Genomic DNA, 12,836 nt, shown 5'->3' on the forward strand with positions numbered 1-12,836 from the left:
GTTTGAAATTCTTTTGTTATGACACTTATATCCTGAACTTTCTCTTTTCTATAAGTTGGTTTAAAGCCCTGCTACTTGTAAGTTTTGTAAGGGAGTCTGTCTGTGCCCAGCATATATTATTTTAAAAATTATTGTATTTACCATTCTATATAGTTAATAATTCCTAATTATCTTATTAGTTTACATTTCTAGAATTAGAATTACTGGGCCAAAGGGAATCACTATTTTAAAGATTCTTGTTATATAGTTCCAACTTATAAAGTTTTACAGCTTACATCTGGATTCTTGCCAACATTATGATTAGAAAACTCTTTGTCAATTTAAGAGGTAAAAATGGTACAGTCTCTTCTTCCATAGCACAAGTTTTTTTTCTTCAATAGAAGTGAACCTACACAGGAGAGTAAGCAGGGGAATGATGTAAGTGTAACATGGGCACTGGGTTAGTTCATCTGTCATTTCCCCAAGAATGTTAACATTTGAAGCAGCTGGTTTTTAATTTTTTTTTAATTCTGGAGAAAGCCTTAGCAATATATGAAGATAAAGGCTGAAAATCCTGTAGAAGTTTGCTAGTTTGGAGCCTCTGTTGTTATTAAGAATAGTTTTCTGTTGATCTGATTATCATTCATTTGTAGATAAAAACGCTTTTTCTCTCTATTTACTTTGTAGTTGCTGCGTTATTTTCATTTATCTTATTTGCAACTTGGTATGACCTTCCAGTCTAAGGATATATCATGCTTCAACTCTGGAATATTCTCATCCATTTATCTCTTCATGTAGCGCTTCTCCCCCATTGTCTTTATTCTGTTATTCTGGAACTCTTACTGCGAGGACCTTGGATCCTCTCATTCTGTCTTACATGCCTTTAAATTTCTCATATTGCTGTATGATGAATTCAGAGTAATTCCCTCAAGTTATCTATCTGCCAGGATACTAATTCATTAGCTTGGTCTAATCTGCTATTTTAACCTGTCCACTGAGTTTTTAATTTATTTTGGTTCCTTTGAACTCCATCTAATTTTTACTCTTTGTTTCTTACTCATTGAAGTCTCTATTCCTTCTTTTATTTATTTAGCTGCTCGAAATCTACTTAACCTAAAAATCATTTCGATGGTACTACTATAAATCTTGAGTGTATTAATTTCACTAATGGTTTCCTTGTTTTTGGATTTGGCCCATCTGATTTGAAAGGCTGCATTAAGGATATAGATGATATAAAATACATTAAAAATAGGTAGGATTAATCATGAAAGAGTTGAAATATTTTTAAACATGATGGTGGATTTCGATTGATAGTGAAAGGAATAGGGTATAAGAAAGAAAGACATGGATGGGTAAGAGAATATAACAGCAGAGTGTTAGATTAATTTGACTAGAATGGAGTGGCTAACTAAGCTTGTTGATTTCAGTGACAAAAGGTTTGAGAATTAATGGGGTTTCTTTTATGTATATATGATTGGTAGAGAATCATGAATACTACTAGGAGTTTAGTTTTATGTTTAGGATTACTTTTGTGTTTTTTTCCTTTCTTTTTTTATTTCTTTCTGAGCATATTAATGAATTTAAAAGGGAGTTTGTGATTAGAGGTTGGTTCTTACTTTGCTTGGTTTTGAAAACATGAGAAAAGGTATCTACTGTTTACTTTTGGGGGAGGTGTGAACTATAGAGTACAAAGAGTTGAATGGTGGATGAAAGGGTAAAGCTTATAAACATAAATTACTATAATGTTACTACTGCCTCTAAGAGAACCTACTGAGACAGAGATTATCGCTGAAGATTTTCACTGCTTAAATAGCTATTTTTTTTTTTCCTGAGGCTGATTTATTTTACTGTGTCAAGAATATTATTACATTGCCTAGTACTGATTCCATTTATGATATAATTGCTCTTTTTTTTAAGGGTAGAGACATAATTTAATAGATGGAATATCTCATTTCAGTTGTTCCAAATGCAAGAAAATTATATTTTCCAATAACTTTCACAGTTTATTGCAACTAAAATTTTTAGGAAAAGAGTAATAGAAAGTACTGTAACCTTTCCTATCTGCTGTCAGGGGGCATAGTTTATCTTAAGTTATTGATTATGGTGTATGTATCTCCTGCTCCTTTCCAAAAGGTATTTGAGCCATGTCACAACAAAAGATGGGAGTAAAAATATGGTTACTAGAAATTCAGGCCTTTTAGGAAGAGGAAGCAAACATGCTAACCATATACGATTTATATCTAATATCTAATTTTAGCCAGTATAGTTGCCATGATTGAATATCAGTTTTGCCTTAGAGCTTCCTGGAGTATGAGTTCTCTTTACCAGAAAGAGGAAATCATGACTTCCTTAGCAGTGATAGACTTTCCTGAATTCTGAAATAAGAATATTAAATAATGTAATCAAATCATTAAGAAAATAAAACAGAACCGCTCTGCCCTCAAATTGCTCACAGTCTTTGGAGTTGTCAGATAAGGAAAGGAATACTTGTTTAAATAAAATCCACATTATCAGAACACACAGGAGAGAGGCATTTAATCTAAATTCTAAGAGAGGGCATAGGCAGGAAATTCTTTCCTGGGGAAAAAATTATGGTAAACTTTGAAACAAAGTAAAAGTTAACTAAGAAAAGAAAGACTAGGAAGAGATAGTTGAAGAAAGAAGGGAAAATGATGCATCCCATGATGCATCCGAAAGGTGCAGCATGCGTAGTAGCTGAGCCAAAAGAGATTGTCTCTGGCAGTAAATTTCTGTAATTTGATATGAGTGGCATTTAGGGAGCAAGTTGGAAAGTGGAAGTTGAAGTAGCCAAGGGTAACAGTGTTTTTTGGTGGTTGTTTTTGTTTGTTTTGTTTTTAACAGCCTTTAAATATTAGTACCATGATTTTCAAACTCTGCAACAAGGCTCTCTGGAGTGCCTCAGCAAGCTCTCAGGGTGCTGCAGTATATTTTAAAAATTTCAGGGAAACACAGTGACACCATTTGTTGGATACCATGTGGACTAACTAGAGTTAGTAAAGTTTCAATATTAAGGATATTCTACAACCCCTTTGTACTGGCCGTATAGGATGAAGGTGGGAATGTGCAACTGATTTCAAGTTTTGAGAAATTGTGAAGTACCCAATAGCAGACATATATCCCATTAATAAGTAACTGTGGCTATTAAAGAATGAAATACAAATGTAATTTTCTTTCAATTTGTATTATTTCAAACAGCTACTAAGTTGTTATAAGTATTGATTAAGTTATTTGGACCTTACTACTTAATAAATGGAATTGTTAGGTATTTCTTTTAGCCTATGCATCATAAAGAAAAAATTACTGAGACACTTAACGTTCTGGCTTAGTACCTAATATTAAAGTACAGATTTGTGAAAGCAATTCATGTAGTGTTTTCTAAGTTTATAAAGATAGAAATAAAACTATCTAGAGGAATGCATTTAGCTTAAGCTTTCTCATTTAAGAATTGTTTGCCTCCGTTCCCTTTACCTGAAGGTAGACAATAGAAATTTGGGATTTTATCTTTTGACAATAGTCATATGTTTTTGATAACCAGACAAAGGTGGATTTATAAACTTTGGAAACCGAATAAATGGATTGATATGACTTATAGTCCATTATAAATAGTGAAAAGCCTCGACATTATTTTGGCCCAGATAGGAGATCATTCTATGTTCGTATAGATAAGAATCAGAAATTTAAGGCCAATAGATGTAGATCACCAGTTTCAGGAATTTTGAATCTAAGATCTGTGGTACCTGGAAATAGTACATACAATAGTACATACAAACATGAATTTTCTTTGTTCTACTCTTTTTTTGTCAATTTCAAAGGGGTTGTTGGCCCTAAAAAGGTTAAGAACAAATTTATGCATCAACTACTTCATTTTTTGCATAGTATGCCTGTTGGCACCAGGTAAATTGGTACCAATGCCAAGACTAAATCCTGTATCTTCCCATCCATTGTCTCACTGTTTTGCAAAATACATGTTTTTCAGAGGTGAAGAATTAGACGTAAAGAGTATTTGCACCAAGTATTTAAATAGAACTTATTTTATGGGTGTGATGAATTCCCAAAGAAGTCAAAGAAAATCTTATAATTACTTAGGTCTGTGGTTCAAAAGATACATAAAGGGTGCACAGTGAAATATAAATCTCTTTTCTGTGTCCTTCACAAGCTCGATTCCTCTTCCCAAAAGCAAAAGTTAACTCTAGTTTCTTGTGTTTCAGAAATTAAAAATGTAAAACCAATAGTATTGTAGTAATGGAGTTTAAAATAGTGAATGATATACAAATAGCCAGAACATAACTTTGCCTGTTTTAAATGTAGATTAGATGTACTTACCTGATTTGATTTTCATTTTAAGTTGAATAACTGATACTGTGTACTCTCTTAGCTTCTGTCAGTAGGACATAATTTAGACATTTTTTAGTAGTGATGTTTATGTAGTCAGTCAACCAAATTATCAATTGGGATAGATAGTCATGAAATATATGAATAGAATTCTGAAATTAGTCTTCCCAAGCCCTAATGCATTTAATTGCTTAACTAAAAAGTGGTTATAAGGATATAATTTTATTTTATTTTTGCCAATATTAGTTTATTTTTAAGAGGTTTCTTATAGAAGATAAAATAGAATTTTATCTCACCTATGGAATTTAATAATCATCTTCACTTATTAAGTGACTATAGTGGGCCAAGAATTATATTTGGAGCTTTACATACAATATTTTGAATTACCACATTATCTCTGAAAAGTGCCTAATATTATTATTTAGATTTTACACGATTAGATTGAGCATTTGAAAGGTTGAATAACTTGCTCAAGATTCACAGTGTAGGTTTTGGAATCTAACTTGGGTTCACGGAATATCAAAAATTCATTGTCTGTTTATACAGTCCAAAGTTGTCTTTGTGTATAGATGTGTTTATTTTAATATAAAATTGTCAGGTAATGCTATTTAGTGAGTGGGCAGAGTTTTTGAAGAATTGCTTTAAGTACAGTTGTATTCTTATATGGCCTATTTTACTGAGCAGCTAACTTTCCTAAACTCCCACATTTGTGTGTTTATTTTTCTTCTGTAGGGAGATTCCCGAAGTCTTCCCTTTTCTGAGAATGTGAGTGCTGTTCAAAAATTAGACTTTTCAGATACAATGGTGCAACAGAAATTGGATGATATCAAGGATCGAATTAAGAGAGAAATAAGAAAAGAACTGAAAATCAAAGAAGGAGCTGAAAATCTGAGGAAAGTCACAACAGATAAAAAAAGTTTGGCTTATGTGGACAACATTTTGAAAAAATCAAATAAAAAATTAGACGAATTGCATCACAAGCTACAGGAACTAAATGCACATATTGTTGTATCAGATCCAGAAGATGTTACAGGTATTTTATTTGATGTTTATATAGTATACTAATAAGAAATGTATTATTTTAAAAATAATAAGATTTGTGACATGTATAGTCTTTAACTTTTTTGAAAGTACAGGGACTGTATTTTCTCCTACAGTTAAGGTCTTATTTATATTCTATTCAGAAGGTGCAGTGAGTTGATGAATATGAAAATTAAAACGTTTACTTAGAGATGAGTAATTCTCTGTCTGCTCTCTTACCTGTCACTAAGACATTACTTAAAGTTATTTTCCAGTATTTATGTTTTGTATTGAGTCAACCATATGCTCTTACCTGATTCATCCTTGAGATCAGCAGCACGAGTTTGCCAGATGACTTTTTAAAGTTAAAAATGCATTCTGTGACCAAGGGATATTTTTATTTTTTGCAAATATAGTTAATCAAACCTATGACCTTTGTTCTTTGAGCTCTAAGCAACTGAATTAATAACTACACTACCAGGCATTTTGTTTAAAAAAGAAGAAAATTTAAAAAGCCAAACATTACTTTTTTTTTTTTCTCCAGTATAGAAAATGAAAGGAAAATACAACCTATAAGTCTAACCTAAGAGCATAATTTTTAAACAGTAGAATTAACAGATGTTCATGTTGGAAATTTTTCAATGGTACAGAAAGTAAAAATAGAAAAATGACCTCTATCCACTCTAGGCCCACTCCCTAAAGGTAGCATTACTAAGTTTTTTGTTGTTATGTCCTTCCAGAAAAAAAATTCTATATTTGTATCAATGTCCATCCATTCATATATACATTCTTTCTAAACCTTTTTACTTAACAAATTGTATAAGACACATTTGATCTAATAGTTTTGTCTTTGCAGAGAGGATATTTTGAGCTAGTTATTTAATGTCTAAATCCTTAATTTCTTCATTTGCAAAGATAAGGAGTGGTATACGTAGAATGATGTATCTAGCACCACAGAAATTTTAGAAGAACCTGTATGATTAGCCAAGAAAAAACAGATATAAGTAAAATTAAATTTGCTTAAGGAAGTACATAAATCTGACCAGGAACCACAAATTTCTAATCTTAAAAGTTGTGTACAATGCTTCTGATATTCAGTGTACTTATAGAGCTTGTTTTAATGCATTACTTTCAACATCTGGGACTTACCTTAGGGGTTTCAATTGGAGACTGTCTATGTAGAGATTTCAATCTTGTAAGAATAATTAAATCTTAGAAGTGAAAGAAATCATAAAGAAACCAGCCTTCTTATTTTATAGCTGAAATAATCCCAAAGATGTGAATTAATTTGCCCAGAATTACAAAACTAGCTAAAGAACTCTTCAATCTAATATTTTCTTACCCACAAATTCAGTAATTACATTATAAATGGAAATTTGTATTATGAAATGCTTTTTCTTCAGCAATATCATATAAACTTAGATATAGCCTATTCTGTTGGAACTCTACCGAGCTCTACATTCTTTGCCCATTACTTGTTTAGGAGAGGTCTAAAATAAGAAACTGTGCTGGAGCTTTAAACTCAGTTTAGAGAAAACATTTTTGATAATCACGGAATACCAATAACTACCTTGTAATTGGAATATAGAAGTGTTTTTGCCACCCAAAGAGTAGCCCATTTGGTTTCCCCAGTCCCTTGTAAAAAATTAACTTTACTGAAGTATGTAAATTACATATGATAAAATGCACATATTTTAAGTATATGATTTGATGAGTTTTAACAAATGTATATACCCAGGTAACTATCACTACAACTAGGGATCCTGACCATCACTTCAGTTCTCTTATATACATACTTGCAATCAATCTCCAGTCCCCATCCCTGGCTTTAGGTAACCACTGGTCCGCCTTCTATCACTTTAGATTAGATTTGTCTTTCCTAGAGTTTCCTATAAAGAAATGACCTTTTAGCCTACTATCAAATTCCTTTTCTACCTCAAAAGCCAATTTGGATATCTCTATGAAACCTTCCTTGACTTTCTCTGATTATCTTTCTATTCTACTTTGTCCACTCATTGTTGTATTACAGTTTATTTCTGTACATTTTTATATCACTTACTAAACTGTATGATCCTTGAGGACAGGACCATGTTTTCATTCATTTATTTTCAAGGTTTATCATAAAGCCTGGAGTATAGTAGGTATTTAGTTGAGAGTATTATATCTCAAAAAAAAATTCCCAACAAATAAAAACCTTGTATTAGTTTTTGTAATTAATACCAAAGCGTAATTTATCATGGTACTTTAAATATTTAATACTTAGGGAATAAAGCCTTAAATAAAAGTTTTAGGAGAAATAATTCCAGAAACTTTCTTTGCTGTTATTGACTTATCAGATAACTGCAGGGCGAATGTTATATGAAATATAACTCTCTACTGTGACTTCTTAACACTTCAGTTTGTTTGGAATGAACTTGACAAGTTGGTTACAGTTTGAATATATTAAAAAAACAGTTCTCTTTGCAAATGGCATATTCACACATCTTGGTAATAAGTTGTTTTTTGGTTTGTTTGTTTGTTTTCTCATACTACTTATTTGACTGCATTAAAATGAACAACAACACAGAGGGTTAAAGGTAGTTCAATGTTAATTTTAGGTCACATTGCCATAAAATTTTATGTTTTACATTGTGTACTAAAGTAGGCAAAATCATTTAATTTGATTAGATCTGACATAAAGGGTCAAGGGCCTAGCATTTTGCTTTCAGTTCTCTAAAGTATGTAGATTAATAAGTATGTGCAGAAGTATTCGGCTAATTCCTGTTGTCTTGTGGGTATGTAAGCAGAATGAATGATTCAAGGAAAGAGGGACAGAATTTAAATTTGCATTGTATATATGATTACCATGTAAGCAGTTAGGAGGCCTGTTCTTAACTCACTTCTGCAATAATTAACTCTGTTAACCATTAGGTTTTAATTTGTAAAATAAGGACTTTTATCAAATGAACTTTAAGACTTTTAGCTATAAAACTCTCTGAAATGTTGCTTATTATAATGTCAAGATCAGATCATTTGGGACTGTTTGATGTTCTCTTCATGCCCATGATACTCTAAGCTTCCTGTTCACCTTCCATATACTTCAAGAATAGTCTCATAGAGTATTATTATTATTCCCACATGGAAATTATAAACATATTATAAAATGAGGCTGAATGCACCTTGTGAAAAAAGTTATTGGAGCTCTGTAAAGTGGATTAGTAATCTAAGCCTTAGTTGATACCTGAGACTCTGAAAGGAAATATTTAAGAAAGAACTAATTTTCTGAATCTTTGGACTCAATATATCATCCCTAAAGAAGAGGACAAGAATATTTCTCATATTTTATTAGGTATAACTAATAATTTGTGGAGTGTAATTCCCTCTGTTTTTATCTTACTTCCTTCTCTTGTACCTCTTCCCATTTCCATTTTCTCAGACCCCACCAAGCTTAGATTGATTTTTACCTTTTGAGGTAATGAATATTTTCTTTAATATATAGTGTTCAGAAAGAAAATATTGATTTAGTATTGGAATTTTTTGTGTGGTTTTTTTGTTTTGTTTTTGTTTGTTTGTTTTGGCTGCACCACACAGCACGTGGGATCTTAGTTTCCTGACCAGGGATCGAACCCGTACCTCCTGCACTAGAAGCGTAGAGTCATAACTAATGGACTGCCAGGGAATTCCCTGGAATTTTTTGGAGTTAACCTTGGAAATTCTTCTAAATCCCAGAGATACATCTATATTGGGGGAGTCTTCTTAATGACTAAAATGTAGTTTATGAAGTCTTTCTTGAAAGAGAAGAAGTGAGAATTTAAATTTCTTTTTATTATTGGCCTATCCACCTAAATGTAGCATAGAAATTATAGTTGAATTTTATATTTATTAAAATCTGTGTGGCCTGGTTTATTATACAGTTTCTACATATTCCTTATTTCTGATTGAATTTCTCATTTTGAGGTAAGCACATTTTGTATTAAGTTGTGTACTCTTTTTTTTTTTGCGGTACGCGGGCCTCTCACTGTTGTGGCCTCTGCCGTTGCGGAGCACAGGCTCCGGACGCACAGGCTCAGCGGCCATGGCTCACGGGCCCAGCTGCTCCACGGCATGTGGGATCTTCCCGGACCGGGGCACAGACCCGTGTCCCCTGCATTGGCAGGCGGACTCTCAACCACTGCGCCACCAGGGAAGCACAAGTTGTGTACTCTTAAGTAAAGGATTGCTGTTAAGTAGGTAACTGTGATCGTTAATTAACAAGGCACTTTTAATGCCCCTGGGTTTGTTTTCTAATCTTTAAAATCATGAAATTAAATGATTCATAGACACCTAATACTTGAATTCTTTGGTATATATTTTTTTTAAGTTAATACACAGTAAAATTGATTCTTTTTGGGTACATCATTCCATGAATTTTAATATACATATAGGTTCATCTAAACACCACCACAATCAGGAAAAGGAACAGTACTATCCCTTTGTGGTCACACCCTCTTCCTATTCCATATCTCCTGTCAACCACTGGTCTGTTCTCTGTCACTTATAGTTTGCTTTTCAAGAATAACATATAAATGGAATCATAAAGTTTATAACCTTTTGAGACTGACTTCTTTCACTCAACATATTGCTTGTTGAGATTCATCCAGGTTGTTGCATTTATCAATAGTTTATTCTTTTTTATTGCTGAGTGGTAGTCCACTCTATAGATGTACCATAATTTACTTATCCATTCCTTCACCAAGAACATTAGGGTTGTTTTCCAGTTTTTGGCAGTTATCAATAAAGCTGCTGTAACTGCCCATTAACAGGTTGTTGTGTGAACATGTTTTCAGTTCACCATGGTAAACACTTAGGAGTGTGATTCCTAAGTCATATGTTAGAATATGTTTAATATTATAAGAAACTGCCAAAATGTTTTCCAGAGTGGCTATATTATTTTTCATTCTCACCAGCAATATATGAGAGTTCCAGTTGTTCCACATCTCCTCCAGCACTTGGTACTTTTTACTTAATGTACTTTTTAACCAGTCTAACAGGTGTATAGTGGTTGATGATGTATATTATTGTAATTAGGAGGAGGAAAGAAGAAAAATAAAATAGCACCATCTTAAGGAGAATTTATGAAAGAACTGCGCATGCCCTAGGTACAGAGTTATGTACAGAATGAAGAAGTCTTTCCTACCAGAGATATGCAATATGCAGTTTTTAAACATTAGAATGTAATGTAGCATTGATCTGTATTTCTGTTTTTGTACCAGTACCATACTGTCTTGATTACTGTAGCTTTGTATTATAGTTTGAAGTTGGGGAGCCTGATTCCTCCAACTCCGTTTTTCTTTCTCAAGATTGCTTTGGCTATTTGGGGTCTTTTGTGTTTCCATACAAATTGTAAAATTTTTCTGATTCTGTGAAGAATGCCATTGCTAGTTTGGTAGGGATTGCATTGAATCTGTAGATTAACCCACACACATATGGTCACCTAATTTATGACAAAGGAGGCAAGAACATACAATGGAGAAAAGACAGCCTCTTCAATAAGTGGTGCTGGGAAAATTGTACAGCTACATGTAAAGAATGAAATTAGAACACTCCCTAACACCATACACAAAAATAAACTCAAAATGGATTAAAGACCTAAATGTAAGACCGGACACTGTAAAACTCTTAGAGTAAAACACTCTTTGACAAACCACAGCAAGATCTTTTTTGACCCACCTCCTAGAGTAATGAAACTAAAAACAAAAATAAACAAATAGGACCTAATTAAACTTGAAAGCTTTTGCATAGCAAAGGAAACCATAAACAAAACAAAAAGACAACCCTCAGAATGGGAGAAAATATTTGCAAACGAAGCAACTGACAAAGGATTAATCTCCCAAATATACAAACAGTTCATGGAGCTCAATATCAAAAAAACAAACAACCCAATTAAAAAATGGGCAAAAGACCTAAACAGATATTTCACCAAGGAAGACATACAGATGGCCAAGAGGCACATGAAAAGATGCTCAACATCACTAATTATTAGAGCGATGCAAATCAAAACTACAACAAGGTATCACCTCACACCGGTCAGAATGGCCATCATCAAAAAAGCTACAAACAATAAATGCTGGAGAGGGTGTGGAGGAAAGGGAACCCTCTTGCACTGCTGGTGGGAATGTAATTGATACAGCCACTATGGAGAACAGTATGGAGCTTCCTTAAAAAACTAAAAATAGAACTACCATATGACCCAGCAATCCCACTACTGGGCATATACCCCAAGAAAACCATAATTCAAAAGGACACATGTACCCCAATGTTCATTGCAGCACTATTTACAATAGCCATGACATGGAAGCAACCTAAATGTCCATTGACAGATGAATGGATAAAGAAGATGTGGTACATATATACAATGGAATATTACTCAGCCATGAAAAGGAACGAAACTGGGTCATTTGTAGAGATGTGGATGGACCTAGAGTCTGTCATACAGAGTGAAGTAAGCCAGAAAGAGAAAAACAAATATCGTATATTAATGCATATTTGTGGAATCTAGCAAAATGGTACAGATGAACATATTTGCAGGGCGGGAATAGAGATGTAGATGTAGAGAACAGACATGTGGACACGGGGGGTGGGGGAAGGGGAGTGTGGGACAAATTGGGAGATTATGATTGACATATATACACTACCATGTGTAAAATAGTTAGGTAGTGGAAACCTGTATAGCACAGGGCACTCAGCTTGGTGCTGTGTGATAACCTAGATGGGTGGCCTGGGGGAGGGGGAGCAGTGGCAGGGAGGTCCAAGAGGGAGGGAATATAGATATACATATAGCTGATTCACTTCATTGTACAGCAGAAACTAACACAACATTGTAAAGCAGTTATACTCGAATAAAAAAAAGAAAAAAATCTTCATTATATAAAAAGCCAGTTTTAGGCACAACACTGTAAATCAACTATACTTCAATAAAATAAATTTTTTTAAAAATATAATGTAACATATATAGGCAGTTCTGAAATTTTAATGCCTAGGTTGCTTATTTTACCTTAAATAAAAACACTACAACCCATAATCTTATCCGTGCTATTTTTGTAAAATACTAAGAAAGCTTAACCAAAGGTTGTGTTAGTTATAAAATATTTCAGCAAAATTAGTTCAGTTGGTGACATCTGACATAGGTCATCCTGAGTACACAAAATAACTGATTTAAGAATCCATTAATAATTAGCATTTATTATAATCTGAGCAGTTTCCAGATGACTATATAAGGTAAGCATATCTGTTTAAACAAGAAAGATGGATTTGGGGGGAAATATAAACAGTTAATATAATTGTAACACATGTCAAGAATCTGGAGCAGCTTTTTAAAAAAATATCTGTTTGTAAGTACTAAGTGAAAACCAAAATGTTGACCAGTGAACAGTAACTACGAGACTTATAGATGGACGTTTGTGGAGATAGTTAAATAGTAAGATAGTGCGTCAGCATACTCATACTACTACCTTTATTAATTTAGA

General features: G+C 33.1%; 1 protein-coding gene across 1 annotated transcript in view; it reads left to right on the plus strand.

Moving 5' to 3' along the window:
• The window catches only part of PKN2 (protein kinase N2), a 129,419-nt gene that overhangs the window by 33,752 nt on the left and 82,831 nt on the right, over positions 1 to 12,836 (plus strand). The window contains exon 2 of the mRNA XM_060024962.1: positions 5,065 to 5,365. Within this exon, the coding sequence (XP_059880945.1) occupies positions 5,065 to 5,365 (301 nt within the window). The remainder of the gene's footprint in view (positions 1 to 5,064; positions 5,366 to 12,836) is intronic.

This window comes from Delphinus delphis, chromosome 1 (assembly GCF_949987515.2).
Source record: "Delphinus delphis chromosome 1, mDelDel1.2, whole genome shotgun sequence".
NCBI lineage: Eukaryota > Metazoa > Chordata > Mammalia > Artiodactyla > Delphinidae > Delphinus > Delphinus delphis.